Source organism: Carcharodon carcharias, chromosome 19 (assembly GCF_017639515.1).
Source record: "Carcharodon carcharias isolate sCarCar2 chromosome 19, sCarCar2.pri, whole genome shotgun sequence".
Classification (NCBI taxonomy): domain Eukaryota; kingdom Metazoa; phylum Chordata; class Chondrichthyes; order Lamniformes; family Lamnidae; genus Carcharodon; species Carcharodon carcharias.
Window position 1 is genome coordinate 19826730 of NC_054485.1, and position 18577 is coordinate 19845306.

Here is an 18577-nt window from a genome sequence, read left to right on the forward strand (position 1 = left end):
CGAGAGTGCGCTCTTTCGCGCATGCGCACGAAAGAGTGCACATCTCCCTGAGGCTAAGTGCAGCCTCAGGGAGATCGGTTCGACTTTTAAAAATATTAAAAATAGAGAAAAGAAAAATCCCTTACGTGTCCCCTCATGTGACAATGAGTTGGGACATGTTCATTATTTACAGAACAACTTTATTACAATTTTTAAAACTCTACGTGAAACCTCATCCCACCGCTGGATGAAGTTTCATGTTTTCTCTATTTGCCGCCGGGACTACTGGCCAACACGCCAGCCTTAAGGTTGGACGGGCAGGTCCTTTAATTGATTAAACGATCCTATCAATGGCCTCAAGTGGCCATTGACAGATCGGCTGATTTTGCTGCGCCCCCGCCTTCCTGAAAATTTAAATGGGGTGTGTTGATGTCAGGAGTTCTGCCCGATGTCACCGCACGTCATTTTACACGTCGGCCCCCCCCCACTCACCGATGGGAAAATCCTGGCCTCGGACCAGGGTTCAAATCCCACCACTGCAGATAGTGGAATTTAAATTCAATAAAATTCTGGAATTAAAAGTCTAATGATGACCATGAAACCGTTGTTGATTGTTGTAAAAAACCACCTGATTCACTAAAGCCCTTCAGGGAAGTAAATCTACCGTCCTTACCTGGTCTGGCCTATATGTGACTCCAGACACCACCAACACCATCCCTGGGTATGTCCTGTCCCACCGGCAGAACAGACCCAGCAGAGGTGGTGGCACAGTGGTATACAGTCAGGAGGCAATTGTCCTGGGAGTCCTCAACATCATCTCCGGACCCCATGAATTCTCATGGCATCAGGTCATCTTGGGCAAGGAAACCTCCTGCTGATTACCACGTACAGCCCTCCTTCAGCTGCTGAATCAGTGCTCCTCCATGTTGAACACAACTTGGAGGAAGCACTGAGGGTGGCAAGGGCACAGAATGTACTCTGGGTGGGGGACTTCAATACTTCAATGTCCACCATCAAGAATGACTTGGTAGCACCACAACTGACCAAGCTGGTTGAGTCCCAAAGGACATAGCTGCTGGACTGGGTCTGCAGCAACTGGTAACAGAACCAACAAGAGGGAAAAACATACTTGACCTCATCCTCACCAACCTACCTGCTGCAGATGCATCTGTCCATGACAATATCGGTAGGAGTGACCACCGCACAGCCATTGAGGAGACGAAGTCCCGGCTTCACATTGAGGAAACCCTCCATCATGTTGTGTGGCACTACCATTGTGCTAAATGGGATAGATTTTGAACAGATCTAGTAACCCAAGACAGGGCGTCTATGAGGTGCTGTGGGCCATCAGCAGCAGCAGAATTGTACTCAAACACAATCTGTAACCTCATGGCCCGGCATATCCCCCACTCTACCATTACCATCAAGCCAGGGAATCAACCCGGGTTCAATGAAGAGAGCAGAAGGACATACCAGGAGCAGCATCAGGCATACCTAAAAATGAAAAAAAAAAACAAAAACAGAATTACCTGGAAAAACTCAGCAGGTCTGGCAGCATCGGCGGAGAAGAAAAGAGTTGACGTTTCGAGTCCTCATGACCCTTCGACAGAACTTGAGTTCGAGTCCAGGAAAGAGCTGAAATATAAGCTGGTTTAAGGTGTGTGTGTGGGGGGCAGAGAGATAGAGAGACAGAGAGGTGGAGGGGTGGGTGTGGTTGTAGGGACAAACAAGCAGTGATAGAAGTAGATCATCAAAAGATGTCAACGACAATAGTACAATCGAACACATAGGTGTTAAAGTTAAAGTTGGTGATATTATCTAAACGAATGTGCTAATTAAGAATGGATGGTAGGGCACTCAAGGTATAGCTCTAGTGGGGTTTTTTTTATAATGGAAATAGGTGGGAAAAGGAAAATCTTTATAATTTATTGGAAAAAAAAAGGAAGGGGGAAACAGAAATGGGGTGGGGATGGGGGAGGGAGCTCACGACCTAAAGTTGTTGAATTCAATATTCAGTCCGGAAGGCTGTAAAGTCCCTAGTCGGAAGATGAGGTGTTGTTCCTCCAGTTTGCGTTGGGCTTCACTGGAACAATGCAGCAAGCCAAGGACAGACATGTGGGCAAGAGAGCAGGGTGGAGTGTTAAAATGGCAAGCGACAGGGAGGTTTGGGTCATTCTTGCGGACAGACCGCAGGTGTTCTGCAAAGCGGTCGCCCTGTTTACGTTTGGTCTCGCCAATGTAGAGGAGACCACATTGGGAGCAACGAATGCAGTAGACTAAGTTGGGGGAAATGCAAGTGAAATGCTGCTTCACTTGAAAGGAGTGTTTGGGTCCTTGGACGGTGAGGAGAGAGGAAGTGAAGGGGCAGGTGTTGCATCTTTTGCGTGGGCATGGGGTTGTGCCATAGGAGGGGGTTGAGGAGTAGGGGGTGATGGAGGAGTGGACCAGGGTGTCCCGGAGGGAGCGATCCCTACGGAATGCCGATAAGGGGGGTGAAGGGAAGATGTGTTTGGTGGTGGCATCATGCTGGAGTTGGCGGAAATGGCGGAGGATGATCCTTTGTATGCGGAGGCTGGTGGGGTGATAAGTGAGGACAAGGGGGACCCTATCATGTTTCTGGGAGGGAGGAGAAGGCGTGAGGGCGGATGCACGGGAGATGGGCCGGACACGGTTGAGGGCCCTGTCAACGACCGTGGGTGGAAAACCTCGGTTAAGGAAGAAGGAGGACATGTCAGAGGAACTGTTTTTGAATGTAGCATCATCGGAACAGATGCGACGGAGGCGAAGGAACTGAGAGAATGGGATGGAGTCCTTACAGGAAGCGGGGTGTGAGGAGCTGTAGTCGAGATAGCTGTGGGAGTCGGTGGGTTTGTAATGGATATTGGTGGACAGTCTATCACCAAAGATTGAGACAGAGAGGTCAAGGAAGGGAAGGGAAGTGTCAGAGATGGACCACGTGAAAATGATGGAGGGGTGGAGATTGGAGGCAAAATTAATAAATTTTTCCAAGTCCTGACGAGAGCATGAAGCGGCACCGAAGTAATCATCGATGTACCGGAGAAAGAGTTGTGGAAGGGGGCCAGAGTAGGACTGGAACAAGGAATGTTCCACATACCCCATAAAGAGACAGGCATAGCTGGGGCCCATGCGGGTACCCATAGCCACACCTTTTATTTGGAGGAAGTGAGAGGAGTTGAAGGAGAAATTGTTCAGCGTGAGAACAAGTTCAGCCAGATGGAGGAGAGTAGTGGTGGATGGGGATTGTTCGGGCCTCTGTTCGAGGAAGAAGCTAAGGGCCCTCAGACCATCCTGGTGGGGGATGGAGGTGTAGAGGGATTGGACGTCCATGGTGAAGAGGAAGCGGTAGGGGCCAGGGAACTGGAAATTGTTGATGTGACGTAAGGTGTCAGAGGAATCACGGATGTAGGTGGGAAGGGACTGGACAAGGGGCGAGAGAAGGGAGTCAAGATAACGAGAAATGAGTTCTGTGGGGCAGGAGCAAGCTGAGACGATCGGTCTACCGGGGCAGTTCTGTTTGTGGATTTTGGGTAGGAGATAGAAGCGGGCCGTCCGAGGTTGGGCGACTATCAGGTTGGAAGCTGTGGGAGGGAGATCCCCAGAGGAGATGAGGTCAGTGACAGTCCTGGAAACAGTGGCTTGATGTTCAGTGGTGGGGTCATGGTCCAGGGAGAGGTAGGAGGAAGTGTCTGCGAGTTGACGCTCAGCCTCCGCGAGGTAGAGGTCAGTACCTAAAAATGAGGTGTCAACCTGGTGAAGCTATAACACAGGACAGCATAAGCAGCAAGTGATAGACAGGGATAAGCAATCCCACAACCAACGGATCAGATTTAAGCACTGCAGTCCTGCCACATCCAGTCGTGAATGGTGGTGAACAAATAAACAACTCGCTGGAGATGGAGGCTCCAGAAATATCCCCATCCTCAATGATGGAGGAGCCTAGCACATCAGTGCAAAAGATAAGGATGCAAAAGATTGCAAAGGATGCATTTGCTACAATCTTCAGCCAGAAGTGCTGAGTGAATGATCCAACTCAGCTTCTTCCAAAGGTCCCCAGCATCACAGATGCCAGTCTTCAGCTAATTCAATTAACTCCACGTGATATCAAGGAATGGCTGAAGGCACTGAATACTGCAAAGGTTATGGGCCCTGACAATATTCCAGCATCAGTACTGAAGACTTGTGCTCCAGAACTTGCCTTGCCCCTAGCCAAGTTGTTCCAGTACAGCTACAACTCTGGCTCTACCCATCTATGTGGAAAATTGCCCAGGTATGTCCTGTACACAAAAAGCAGGACAAATCCAACCTGGCCAATTACTACCCCATCAGTCTACTCTCCATCATCAGTAAAGTAAAGGAAGGGGGTCATCAACTGTGCTATCAAGTGGTACTTGCTCACTGATGCCCAGTTTGGGTTCCGCCAGGACCATTCAGCTCCTGACCTCATTATAACCGTGGTTTAAACATGGACAAAAGAGCTGAACTCCCGTGGTGAGGTGAGAGTGACTGCCCTTGACATCAAGGCTGCATTTGACAGTGTGGCATCAAGGAGCCCTAGCAAAGCTGGAGTCAATGGGAATCAGGGAGAAAACTCACCGATGGTTAGTCATACCTGGCACAAAGGAGGTTGGCTGTGGTTGTTGGAGGTCAATTATCTCAGCTCCCGGACATCACTGCATGAGTTCCTCAGGGTAGTGTCATCGGCCTAACCATCTTCAGCTGCTTCATCAATGGCCTTCCTTCCATAAGATCAGAAGTGGGGATGTTCGCTGATGATTGCACAATGTTCAGCACCATTCGCAACTCTTCAGAAGCTGAAGCAGTCTATGTTCAAATGCAGAAACACCTGGACAATATCCAGGCTTGGGCTGACAAATGGCAAGTAACATTTGCACCACACAAGTGTCAGGCAATGACCATTTCCAACAAGAGAGAATCCAACCATCATTCCTTGAAGTTCAATGGCATTACCATCACTGAATCCCCCACTATCAACATCCGGAGGTGGGAGGTGGGGGAGGTGGGGGGGGCGGGGAGGCAGGGGGGTGGTTACCATTGACTAGAAACTGAACTAGACTAGCCATATAAATACTGTGGCTATAAGAGCAGGTCAGAGGCTAGGAATAGTGCAATGTGTAACCCATCCCTGCCTACCCAAAGCCTGTCCACCATCTACAAGGCACAAGTCAGGAGTGTGATGGAATACTCCCCACTTGCCTGGATGAGTGCAGCTCCCACAACACTAAAGAAGCTTGACACCATCCAGGATGAAGCAGCCTACTTGATTGGCACCACATCCATAAACATTCAGTTCCTTCACCACCGACGCACAGTCGCAGCAGTGTGTACTATCTACAAGATGCACTGCAAGAATTCAACAAGGCTCCTTCAACAGCACCTTCCAAACCCATGACCACTACCATCTAGAAGGACAAGGGCAGCAGGTAGATGGGAAAACCACCAGCTGGAAGTTCCCCTCCAAGTCACTCACCATCCTGACTTGTAATTATATTGCCGTTCCTTCACTGTTGCTGGATCAAAATCCTGGAACCCCCCCCCTTCCTAACAGCACTGTGGGTGTACCCACACCACATGGACTGCAGTAGTTCAAGAAGGCAGCTCACCACCACCTTCTAAAGGGTAACTAGGGATGGACAATAAATGCTGTGCTCAGCCAGTGAAACCCATATCCCATGAATGAATAATAAACAAAAGTGCATTGGTGGTACTTAATTTTAAAGACAACAATATAAATGCAAGCTGTGGTGATGGTGGTAGTTTTTTGGCTTGACCCTCCATGACGGGGTAATCCGTAATAATCTCCATGGCTTGTTCACGCTTCAATCTCTGATCAGAATTCTGTATATATTACTGCCTGTTTGAAGAGTTGGGAGTAAGGACTTTTACTTTCCGTATTGATTTTAATGCCAGCAGTGGTGGGAGAAATTGATGGAGATATCATTACTGCAAGATTTATTTGTTAAAATAATTTAATTATGATATTTACATGTGATGTCTCTAACTTCGCCAGAGTGTACAGACTTGACTTGTTTTCTACGCTGCAACTCTACACTTGAGATAAATCCATTGGAATTTGTTGGCTAAGGATTAACATCAACCTTCACACCAATCCAATGGGTATTCTAGTTTGCTGCCTGTTTCAACCAGCCAGAATTAGTCTCATCCATTTTGTCTGAATAATGCCACAATGTTCATTTTAAGTAATTTTTTTTGAAACCCTTTAAAATCAAAGAGCATAAAATTATTTGATAGTTGGTCCTGGAAATAGTTAGTGAGCACATTGGTCTCAAGTACAACTACATCTTTATAATTACAAGAAAGGCATTACGAAAGGTCCGAAAAGCAGTTGGTTGATATTCCCATCCCCCATTCCTGTCAAGTTGAAACAATGAAATAAGGGAACTGAGACATAAGACTGACTAAGAGATGGAGAAGTGAGATAAACTACAATGAATAGAAAATGGTTGTGATATCACTGGATATAATGCAGGGGTGCATTTAGCTGCAGATGTTTTGGGATTTCAGTGAAAAAATTTAAAGATTGCCCCACAATTAGTTGAGGTTACATGAGAGCATGGCATAATCTTTGGCAGCAATCTGTTTCAAATCATTATCAATTTTTAATCTTCATTTCACCATGTAGTAAATACTTCTAACCTAAAGCTTTTTTTAAAACTAATAATATGCAGCTAGAAATTTCTCTTGTCTTTTTGTTTTTAATTTTTGTGCCTCTGTTTTATGAGCCACATCTGTTGACTTTTGAAACACTCGATGTTTTAATGACTCCAGCTTAGGACTTATAATTTTGAAGTGGTTTTGCAAGTTGCAGCTATGTGCTTAAATTGGAATAAACTAGAGAAACTGGTAGTTTGTGCTGTTTACAATGGAAGTAGTAGTTAATGAAGTACACTCCTTAACAGGGAACTAACTGATGCAAATATTATTTGTAGAATGAAATAATATTAGGAACCAAATTTTAGAAATAATTTCATTTTAAAAACCTATATACAAACTTCATGCTTGAAAAATGTTCTATTGTATGGGTTCCCATAGTTTTTATGGGGAGTGATGACAAACATATACAAGCAATAATCCAACAAGAGAAAATAGCTCTTCTTGCCAGATGTGAATTTACTGATCTATCTGAGGAAAGAATGTGTTAAACTGTAACTTATGAACTTCTGTGGTCAGATTTACAGCTTCCGTGTTTCTTGATGTGCTGGGGGAAGAACCTTCAGTAACGTTGTCTTCCACAAGCAATTTTACCTGGTTTGATAACAGAAATCTTGTAACAATACCATTGTAACATCAAGTAAATGCACAGAAATATATTTTCTGCTTTGACCGTCCAGCTTAGGCTTAGCCAGATGTAGGTAAAATATCAGTTTCGGAGAGCACCCAACTGCACCAGAATATTTGTTTCCTGTAACAGCTTTGTCTATGATCTTTATCAGTGAGATTGTTATCTTCTGCTGAATTGTGGACAGTTTTGTATTGAGCCCTACGAACAGTAGGAACTAGTTTCACACACAACCTATGCAGACTTTCATCTTGTTTGCTGGATTGTTGGATTCAAACCCAGTTCCCAAACATGAGAGAACAAATTGTGTAGCTCACTACATCACCCTTTCCAGCTGCAAATTTATTCCTAAACGTGAGTAACAAAATAACCCTGGGAAATGTTGCTTGCATGGTTACACATCCCCTGCATGTATAACCCTGGTATCTGGGCATACACAGCAGAATGTGGGGCGTTTTATTATGTTAAATATTAATTCTTGCTGTTGAATTAAGCCAACTGGAAAACTCCAGTGATACCATTCTCTGGGAAATTTCACCATCAGGGCTCTTTTAAAAATCAAATAGTTGCAAAATATTTTTTGGGTGGGAAATTCTATGAGATTTTATTTTCTGTGGAGTGTGGTAAGCACTTAAACCTTAAGATACGATGGACTGATCAAGTAGAAAGGGTATGAGAGGAAAAGCAATGCTGTATTAGCATTGTACATTAAGACTTAGGAACAGGGGAACAGGAGTCCCCCACCACCCCCCGCCTTCAAGCTTATTCTGCCATTCAATCATTCACTCATATTCCTTGACACACTGACTTCACAAAAATCTATTGACCTTATCTTGAAAATTTCAACTGACCCAGCCTCCACAGCCTTTTGGTGCGGGAGTTTCAGATTTTCATTAACTTTGGTGTAAAATGGGGCTTCCTGGTTTCACTCTCAAATGGCTTATCTCTCATTTTAAGATTGTGTCCACTTAATCTGGATTCTCTCTCTTCCACCTCCCCCCCGCCCCCCACCAGATGAAATTGTTTCTCCATCATCTATCCTATCAAACCCCTTTTAACAAGCATGCAAAATTGACAGTCAAGAAAAGACCAGCCAGTCCATAAAGCTAATCCCACACAGCATGATGGCTGAAGCACCATGGCCCCTAAACACCAGTTTCTATCCTCGCATTCTCCCCCTGCCCCCACTCACCATACTCCAGTCATGTAATCTCCTTGACGACCATAAGTGAATAACCAAGAGCCATTAAGGGAAAAAATAAAATGAAAGCAAAATACTGTGGCTGCTAGAAATCTGAAATAAAAATAGGAAGTGCTGGAAATACTCCGATGTGGCAGCATGTGTGGAGAGGGAGACAGAGATATGTTTCAAGTCGAACATGACTTCTTCAGAACTGATGGAAGGTAGAAAGGTAATGGGTTATACACTGTTGAAAGGAGGGGAGGTGGAGGGTGGAGGCGGGGAGGAAGAACAAAAAGGAAAGTGAGGGATATGATAGAGGATGGGAGAGATTTAATGACAAAGATGTCATGGAACAAAAGGCAAAATGAGCGGTAATGGTTGTAGTAAAGAAACAAAACAAACAATTTATAAATACCAGGATAATGAACAGCTCAGTCTGAAAGCAAAAACATGAAAAACAAGATTCAAACTGGCATATGGCAAAAAAACAGAATCAAAATTGGGGACAGAGTTCATGACCTGAAACTTTGAGTCCAGAAGGCTGTAAAGTGCCTAATTGGAAGATGCGTTGCAGTTTCTTGGGCTTGCATTGAGCTTTATTGGAATGCTACAGCAGGGCAAGGATGTGAGAGCTGATGGTGAATTAACATGGCATTCAGCCAGAATCTTAGGGTCATGCTTGCAGACTGAGCAGAGGTGTTCCGCAAAATGGTCACCCAGTTTGCATTTGGTCTCCCCAGTGTAGAGGAGATCGCATTGTGAGCAGCGAATACAGTATACTAAATTGAAAGAAGTATAAGTAAATTGCTGCTTCACCTGGAAGGAGTGTTTGGGGCCTTAGACAGTGAGGAGAGAGGAGGTAAAAAGGCAGATGTTATAGCTTCTGTGATTGCATGGGATGATGCTATGGGAAGGGAACGAGGGAAAAAAATAACCTGGATAATTCCTCTTTGACCCGCTCATTAAATCAAAACGAGTCCAGGAAATCAAATGGACCAAGGGTTGTCTATAGTGCCATCTATCTTTCACATGATTAAATCTCTGTTCCAGTCAAAAAATGTAAATTTGAGCACACCAAGGCCTCATAATCAACAATGAGGTAATGACAAGATAATTTGTTTTAGTGATGTTGGTTGATGGATAAATGGGGAGATCTCCCCTGTCCTTCTTTAAAACAGTGGCATGAGATCTTTTACGTCTACCTGAGAGGGGAAGTGGAGCCAGCATTTAACATCTCATGATCTGAATACAGCTCACACAGCATTGCAATATTCCATCAGTACTATACAGGGTGTATAAGTGTATGTTTGCTGCTCAAATCTGTGGAATGGGACCCAAACTCTCAACCTCCTGACTTAGAGATGCGAGTCCTACCATTGAACCACGGCTGACACACTGCACTAAAGTAAGTAGACAAAGGTCTTTAAGTAGCTGAGGTCCTTTATACTAGGAATCATTCTCATAGTTTTCATTTATCATTTAAACACTGTTGCATTATTTTAAAATAATTAATTTACCAAGATTGCCATGCAGATTAATATTTAAAACTTATAGATAATACTTCCCCATTCCAAAATGTCTGTACAAAAACTGTATAAACATTCACCAGTGTTATTATATAGAGCTACCTTGTAATGACAGTAAATGCTGTTTTATGACATGTAGGTGTCTATAGCATGCTCCATGTTATGAGGGTTGAGCATATATCATAAGATATCAAGCTAGGTTGCTCGGACCTGGCCCTTTTTGTCACCAAAATATAAGGGAAAATATTCAAACCGTGGACTTGGTGCTGTGAAGAGCTAGGTGCTGTGAAGAGCTAGAATGCTGGTATCTGGCAATTCAGGATTGAGAGAAGGCTAGAAAACCTAAGGCTGCCTAGCTTTGAAAGAATGAACTGAGAGGGGTGTTATAGAATTAAATAAGATTTGATATGACATTGTTTTGATTAATCCAAGGCACTACCTCAAGATATGTCAGGATACTGGAACAAGGGTCATCTAGGAAACTAGGAAAAAGAAGCTTAGCATAGATATCCATAAAAATTTAGTGAAAATAATGACTAGTATTGGGAATGGTCCCCAGGTAGACTAGTGTGGTCACTTAAATATGAGAAATGTAATTTTTGCTCCAAAAAATTTCAATAGGTTTAGCTAAATTGCACCAAATGCTTTCATGTTTCATCTGTGAATTACACCAGTATATATGTTGCAGCTATTCATCTGGACACACAAGCGTACACAAGAATGTAACTTTTAATAGAGAAGTCAAGATGAAGGGTCCAAGTTCCCAAAATTCAGGACACTGCCAAAGTTGAACTGAACGAAAGTGAAAGTAAGGTAACTCAGAAATGACTGATTAAATGACAGCAAGCTTGAGTGTTTCAACCAGAAGATAACATGAGGGATTTGGAACATCAAATGTTATGATGCATGTTGGTTCTTTATAGAAGGTTGTTGGGAAGGTGAAAGGGGTTTGATTGCCTTGGAACTTAAAACAATCTTTTGAAAAAGGGAATCTTCATGTTTTGCATTTTTTTGCAGCTCCTGAAGGAGTGTTGCATTGATAGGAAAACTGTGGCCTTCATCTCTGTTAGAAATATTCAGGTGACTACATTTTTTAGGGTGATATAAAGGCGTTTACTGCATTTGCTGTGCACTGCTGCACTGGATGGGAAACAGTAAAAGATCATATTCGGTGAAATTTGAATTCTGCTTTCTGCCTGGCCAATAGATTCTCTTGAATCTCTGATACTATCTGGAACTGGGGTTTCTGCACAGGCTACTTCCTTCCTGTGTACAAGTTAGTTAGATGGTTCATTTTAATTTCTGCTGAAGCTGTAGCATCTTCATACTGTGTGTGTGTTTGTGTATATGCAGCACAATATGCAGGCCATCCTAGCTGTCTAAATGGCAAAATTATGGAAAAGGAGCCAAAAAGGTTCAATTTCCGCAAGATTTTCTCAATTAATCGACGTAAAAAATGCCAACCTGAAATGTGCAACTTGGACTCATCAAACTGTGTTCAGGTACTTGTATGTCTATTTGTAAGCACATCACTGCTGGTTAGATTAGGTGCAAAGATAGTGGGAAAATATTGTTTTGTTTGTGCAACTAAAGTGATGTCATTTTAAGCAGTGACTTCTACCAAGATTGTCATGTTTTTAGGCAATGTTTATTAAAGTAAAAACAGTGATGCTACAGGGATAGTTGTGATGCCTTTAAGAAGAACAGCACTGGTTACACTGACTGCGATGTGGTGGTAGGAGCACAGGTTGCAGTGTGCTTGATGAAGGAGTGGGAGTGCTGTTCAACGGGCATTGTAGGACGTCACACACTAATGCATACTCTGAATTAGCTTTGATCTTTCAGTGGTAGTTGACCGTGAAGCTTCAATAGTAAAGTAGCTGCATTGTAGCTGCTGAAACTTGTCAGGGCACCGTGATGCACTATAGTTGCTGTTTAGTGTTGTGGCTAAAACACCCATTGAACAGTCTCACTTGTTTTAGTTAATTGCAGATGAGTTTAGGGAAAAAGGAATTTTTTGTTCTTGATCTATTTTGGGGAGGGAATTGGATTACCAATTGACACAGTGGGGTGGGACTGGAGGAAGCATTTATTAGAGGGGGCTACATGCATGATTGTTGCAGGAGTTCCTATGATAGAGGAAGATAAGGTGAGAATCTTTAACAATCAGTGGTCATCTACTTAATGTATGAAATAGAAATTGTCTGCCCACCTTCACTCACGGCCCTGGTAGGGGCTAAAAGTCCAGTCTTGTTTCTCAATTTGACTCAATAGTAGCATTCCCATCTTGGTTACTGGTTAAAATCAGACTCTAATATTTGAGAACCTAATGCAAACTCACAGGGTATTATACTGAGTCAGTGATGGAGCATCAGTGCAGACCTTAAACCACAATCCATTTACCTGTTCATATTAATGTTAAAAATATTTTTGACATTATGTCAAAATAGAGTCAGGAGCTCTCCTAGTGCCCTCTCAACTGGAACCACCAGAAGGAAAATAACTAGTCATCCTTCTTTGCTGTTTGTCGTATACTGCCGTGCTTATTGAATTTACCTAACATAACATAATTGCACTTCAGAGTAATTGCACATTTTTCACTTTTGAAGTTACAGGCCTGTAATAGTGGAAGTTGTGTTGTCTGTTGGAAGGAGAGAGTAAAGTAGCTTTGGTTTATGCCATTTTTCCTTATGTTGCTTTTTCATTTACTCTTTTCTAGCATTTCTCTTCTCTTTAAGTTATCACTCTATGATGGGGTAGAGGCACCAATTATAATCTAGTACCTCACGAATAATTATTCTTCATTGTGAATGTGAATGTAAATGGTAATGGTCAGTGGGCTACTCCTTTATTGGGATGGAGGACAGCATTGCAGTTGAGCCCAATCCAGTTCTTGTCTGATGCAAGTAAACTTTTTTGCAAGGGACCAGGAACAGAAACCTTGGGTGATTTTTAACTCCTCTTTGCAGATCAGGGACATTTAGACCAATTTTACTACCTCAGATGCCACATTGCTAACAATATGTAGAATTACATAGAATATGTAGCGCTGAAACAGGCTATTCAGCTCAACTGGACCATGCCGGTGTTTGTGCTCCTCACAAGCCCTCTCCCACCTTACTTCAAGTATTGCTATCAACCTATCCTATTCCTTTCTACCCATGTGCTTTTCTAATTTCCCATGGACCTATGCTATTTGCCTTAGCTATTCTATGATAGTGAATTTCACGTTCTAACCATTCTCTGGGTAAAGAGGTTTCTCCTGAATTTCCTTTTGGATTTTTTAGTGAATATCTTGCATTTATGGCCCCTAGCTCTGGTTTCTCCCACAAGTCCACGCATTTTCTATACATCTACCCATGAAACATTTGCAAAACCTTAAAAGACCTTTATCAGGTCACCCCTCAGTCTTCTCTTTTCTGGAGAGAAGAGCCTCAGCCTGTTTAATCTTTCCTAATGGATATAACCTCACATTTAATGTCATAAGAACATAAGAAATAGGAACAGGAGTAGACCATTCGGCCCCTTGAGCCTGCTTCGCCATTCAATAAGATCATGGCTGACCTTCTAACATTCCCATCTAACCCTGATAACCTTTGATTCCCTTGCCTAACAAGAATCTATCTACCTCTGCCTTAAAAATATTCAATGACCCCACATCCACTACCTTCTGAGGCAGAGAATCCCAAAGTTGCACACCCTCTGAGAGAAACATTTTTTCCTCATCTCTGTCTTAAAAGGGCAATCCCTAATTTTAAAGCCGTGCCTCCTTGCTCGGGACACACTCACAGGAGGAAACATCCTTTTCACATCCACCCTGTCAATACCATTCAGGATCTTGTATACTTCAATCAAGTCACCCCCTACTCTTCTAAACTTCAGTGGAAACAAGCCTGTCTAACCTCTCCTCATAAGACAACACGCTCATTCCATGTATCAATCTAGTAAACATCCTTTGAACTTCCTCCAAGGCATTTACATTCTTCCTTAAACAAGCAGATCAAAACTGCATACAATATTCGAGATGTGGTCTCACCAATGCCCTGTATAACTGAAGCATATCTTTCTTACTTTTATGTTCAATTCCTCTCATAATAAAGTATAGCATTCCGTTAGGCTTCTTGATTATTTGCTGTATCTGCATACTAACTCTTTGTGACTTACGCACCAAAACACCTAGATCCCTCTGCACTTTGGAATTCTGCAGCCATTCTCCTTTTAAGTAATACTCTGCTTTTTTGTCCTTCCTGCCAAAGTGAACAACTTCACATTTTCCCACGTTAAACTCCATTTGCCAGATCTTTGCCCTCTCACTCAACCTATCTATATCCATCTGCAAACCTCCTCATAACCTCTCCACAACATACTTTCCTACTTATCTTTGTGCCATCTGCAAATTTAGCTGTCATGTCTTCACTCAGCTCATCTAAGCATTGATATAAATTGTAAAAAGTTGAGGCCCCAGCACAGAACCCTATGGGACTCCGTTCATCACATCCTGTCAATCAGAAAAAGACCCATGTATGCATACTCTCTGCTTTCTGCCAGCCAGCCAATCTTCTATCCATGCTAACATGTTACCTACTACACCATGTGCTTTTACTTTCCATAATAATCTTTGATATGGCACCTTATCAAATGCCTTCTGGAAATCCAAGTACAGTACATCTACAGGCTCCCCTTTATCCACTGTGCATGTTACTCCTTCAAAAAACTCTAATAAATTAGTTAAACATGATTTTCCTTTCACAAAACCATGCTGACTCTTCCCTCAGTCTGTGAATGAGTATTGTTTCAGCATTAACGATTGCAGCAACCATCAGTGGTTTGGATGGTAGGCAGACAGAGTGGATGGGACTGTGGACCTCAAATACCTAGCCGCTGGACCCCAGCCTCGCCGCCCCCGGCTGCCCTGGCCTCCTGACTCCTGCACAGCTCCATGGCCTGCTCTTCAAAAGGCGTGAGGCGCTGCAGGAGGGCACGCCCACCTCCAGTCCTCTGGCGCTCCTGGGCATTGTGGTGACTATTTGCCTGCAAAACAGAGAAGAAGATTTATTGGGGCTGCTTGCTCATGTACTCTGCATGCCGCACCCCAACCACAGTGGCCCATCTGAGGCCTCCAGCGGCTCCTGTCCACACCATTGGTGATCAGTCCCCAGAAGATGGTATGGCTGGTCGCAACCCCCTCTCCCAACGGCCACCTTGGACACATTCGGCGTCCATCACTTTGAATATCACATGGCTCTTAGCGCTCATGGCAAGGAGGCGCAACTAGGTGTGGCGCTGATGCCAGCAGATGGCCTTTGTCCAAAACACCTTGAGGCACCCCTTGCACCATCTCATTGCCATCAATATGACATGTGTTGGAGTTCTGAGTATGTGCCTAGCGGCCTCCCCTGCAGGTTGCCCCCAAGCTACTCAGATGCCACAAACACCAACATATGCTGCGGGGAGAATCCATTTTTTCCTCAACCACTAAGGCTGATGTAAGCATGGTCAGTACCCATTTGCCCATCCAGCGTGTGACAGATGCCCTATGCAGTAATGACAGCAAGACATGATGGGGGGGCTCAAAGGCTAAGGCTGCCTTCTGGGTCAAATGGCCAAGACAGACATGGTACTCACCCGTCCAGAGCACAGCAAATCATTGAAACTCTTCCTGCACTGGGTGCTAGTGCGGCACACATCACCATGGGCTCTTACAGCATCACCCACCTCCTCCTATGCCTGGCTGGTGACATGGGGGGCCCTCCTCCTCCTATCCTCAGGATACAGAAGGTGTCGATGGACGCCCACCTCTTGCAGGAGGACAGCAAGGCATGCACCTGAAAATCGGGGGGGGGGGGGGGGGGGGGGGGGGGGGGGGGGGGTAGGGGCACACTGGCCCCCCGCTGGCCTCTCCTGCAGCCTGCCCCCCCCCCCCCCCCCCCCCGCCTCCTGCTCATGCTGCTGTCCACTCTGACCTCCCTCCCTCTCTCCACGAGTGGCCAAGGTGCATTGCCTCAAGCAGGCTGCCTGGCCACTCTTTATGCAGGCTGCCGGTTCCCCATTGGAACTGGCAGTCTGAGGCCACCTGTCCTTGCAACTCCATGGGAGTCGCTTACCCGTGGGGCAGGCCTTAATTGGCCCGCCTGCGGAAAACGACGGCGCTGCCCATTTCTCCAGTGGCAATCAGCCGTCCGCCCAGCGCCGACCGACAAACAGAAAATTCTAGCCATAAATTTCGTAGCTGCAAGAGCACATCAGAGACTGGGGATTCTGTGGCGAGTAACTAACCTTCTTACTCCACAATGCCTGTCCACCATCTACAAGGCACAAGTCAGGAGTGTGATGGAATACTTTCCATTTGCCTGGATAAGTGCAGCTCCAACAACAACCAAGATGTATAGCATACAGAACAAAACAGCCTACTTGATTGGTATCCATCACCTTAAACATTCACTGTCTCCACCACTGGCACACGGTGGAAGCTGATGGTAAATGCTGAGCTGCTCAAATTCCAAAGGGAAACTTGAAACAGCTGCCACAACTGTTTTGCAATTTGTATATTTTTTGAGATGTGTGCCTTGAATTCATTTGTAATAAGACAAAACTAAAGTAAACCTTTATTAATAGGAGAAATTATTTTAAGTACTACAGAGATCTACAAATCATTATAACTTATAAATCCCCTAATTAATCCAAATCCCCAGTTACACTTTTGTTAAGGCAACAGTAAGACACATAGATTTTAAAAGACCCAGGCAAAGTAATGCACAATACCCTGAAACAGTCAAGTTCAAAGTGAGTTTCCTTAATATTAATTCTTTGTAAACACCAGCTTGAGGCTTAGATTCTGGAGGCGTTTCACACTTGTTAGATCTTAGAATACCATGCCTTGTGCATAGCCTTCTCTTTTTTAACCATATTTTCCCCTTTGAATGCAAATTCCCATTGTTTCATTATGGGGAGAATTTTCTTCCTGTCGGGTGGGTGATTCGGGAGCGGGTGTGGGCAGGTGCGTAGCCGATCATTGCCCGCGATTGGTTGTGCGCTGCCATTTTGTGTGGGCAGGCCAATTAAGGTCCACCCAGTGGGACGTGCACACAGAAGCACTCCCTGTGCAGGCAGGGGGAGGAGGGAGAGTCGGGGCCTGCGCTCTTTAGCGCAGAAATCTTCCTGAGGTACGGAGCTGCCTCAGGGAGATTAGTTTAATAATTAAACATCGCAAAAAAGAAAAAATAAAATTACTCAGACGTATCTCCTCATGTGACATTGTCACATGAGCTGGGACATGTTTATGAATTTTGGAACACATTTTATTTAATTAATAAACACTTCATGAAATCTCATCCCGCCCTTGGATGAGGTTTCATGAAAAATGCAAAGGCTGCCTGGGCTCTTTGCCTGTCTGCCAACCTTAAGGTTGAATGGGCAGCCCTGAGAATCATCTTAATTAGTTGATTAGTGGCTTTAACAGGCCTTTGACAGTTTGGCGGGAGCGTAGCCAACTTCAGTGCGTGCCTGCTGAACTGAAGGTCAGAATGACACACGGTGACATCGGGATGTAGGTCCGATGTCACCGTGCGTCATTTTGCGGAAGATTCTGGTCTATGTCTTTGGCCTTTACCTCTCTAATAATAATCTCTCATAGTACCAATTTTACCAGTAATCTTTGGGAAAAATAAATACACTGTTTCTTAACTTCTCCTGGCTAGATGACACATTTCACCCCTTTGAATCAACCCTAGTCTGGCTTATTTAAAAATGCAAATGTTTCCTTTACACCCATGTTTACCTACTTAACATTTCAAACCTAGCTTATCTTCTGTTACATTAAAGCCATCAGACCAGCTGCCTTTAATTTAATTAAGACACACACACACAGACCCCACTATTACTCTACTTAACAATAAATTCCAATAACATTATGAAAATTATTATAAGTCCCTGACAGTCAGAATCCTGGAATTCCCTATCTTAACAGCACTGTGGGTATCCCTACACCACATGGACTACACTGATTCAAGAAGGTGACTCAATTAGTACAATTAGGAATGGTCAATAAATGCTGGCTTTGTCACTAATATTCACATGTCATTAACAAATAAAAAAAGTTCTGCACTCCTTATTTAGTGACTTGTCATTAAAATTTCAATGTATTATTGAATCCCACCAGTATATGTGCATTGCACTGGAGTGGTTGCAGGTCTTCACAACCTTATGCCTGTGGTTATTTGTGTGTTTGTTGTCCATTAGGTGCTCTCTGCGTGACTGTCCACACTGCCAATCTACTCTTCAACCCTCCCCCACTGGGTGGGTGTCTGTGACCTCACAGAGCCCCTGTCCCTTTCTTACACCTGGTTATGACTGGATTTTGTTGCCCTGGGTGTGAATATATGCTTAGTCACAAAAAACATAATCGCTGCGAATCTATCTGTTTGTATGCCTCCGTGACTGCTGTTTCTGCTCTTTATGGAGTGACGTTAGAAATAAAATGGTGGGGAAATGTAAAAGACGTTTGGTGCTGGAACATTTCACATAATGAATTTTAAAAGATGATTTTGACCT

The 18577-nt window shown here is 44.0% G+C and overlaps 1 protein-coding gene across 4 annotated transcripts in view; it reads left to right on the forward strand.

Annotated features, from left to right (window-relative positions):
* Positions 1-18577, forward strand: part of LOC121291403 (ribosomal protein S6 kinase alpha-1-like) — a 259579-nt gene that overhangs the window by 172982 nt on the left and 68020 nt on the right. The window contains exon 1 of one of the 4 annotated variants that reach the window (XM_041212516.1): positions 11328-11529. The exons of the other annotated variants lie outside the window; for them this stretch is intronic. Within the exon in view, the coding sequence (XP_041068450.1) occupies positions 11422-11529 (108 nt within the window). The 5' untranslated portion in view covers positions 11328-11421. Of the gene's footprint in view, positions 1-11327; positions 11530-18577 lie in introns of those variants that run through there. 4 annotated transcript variants of the gene reach the window in all.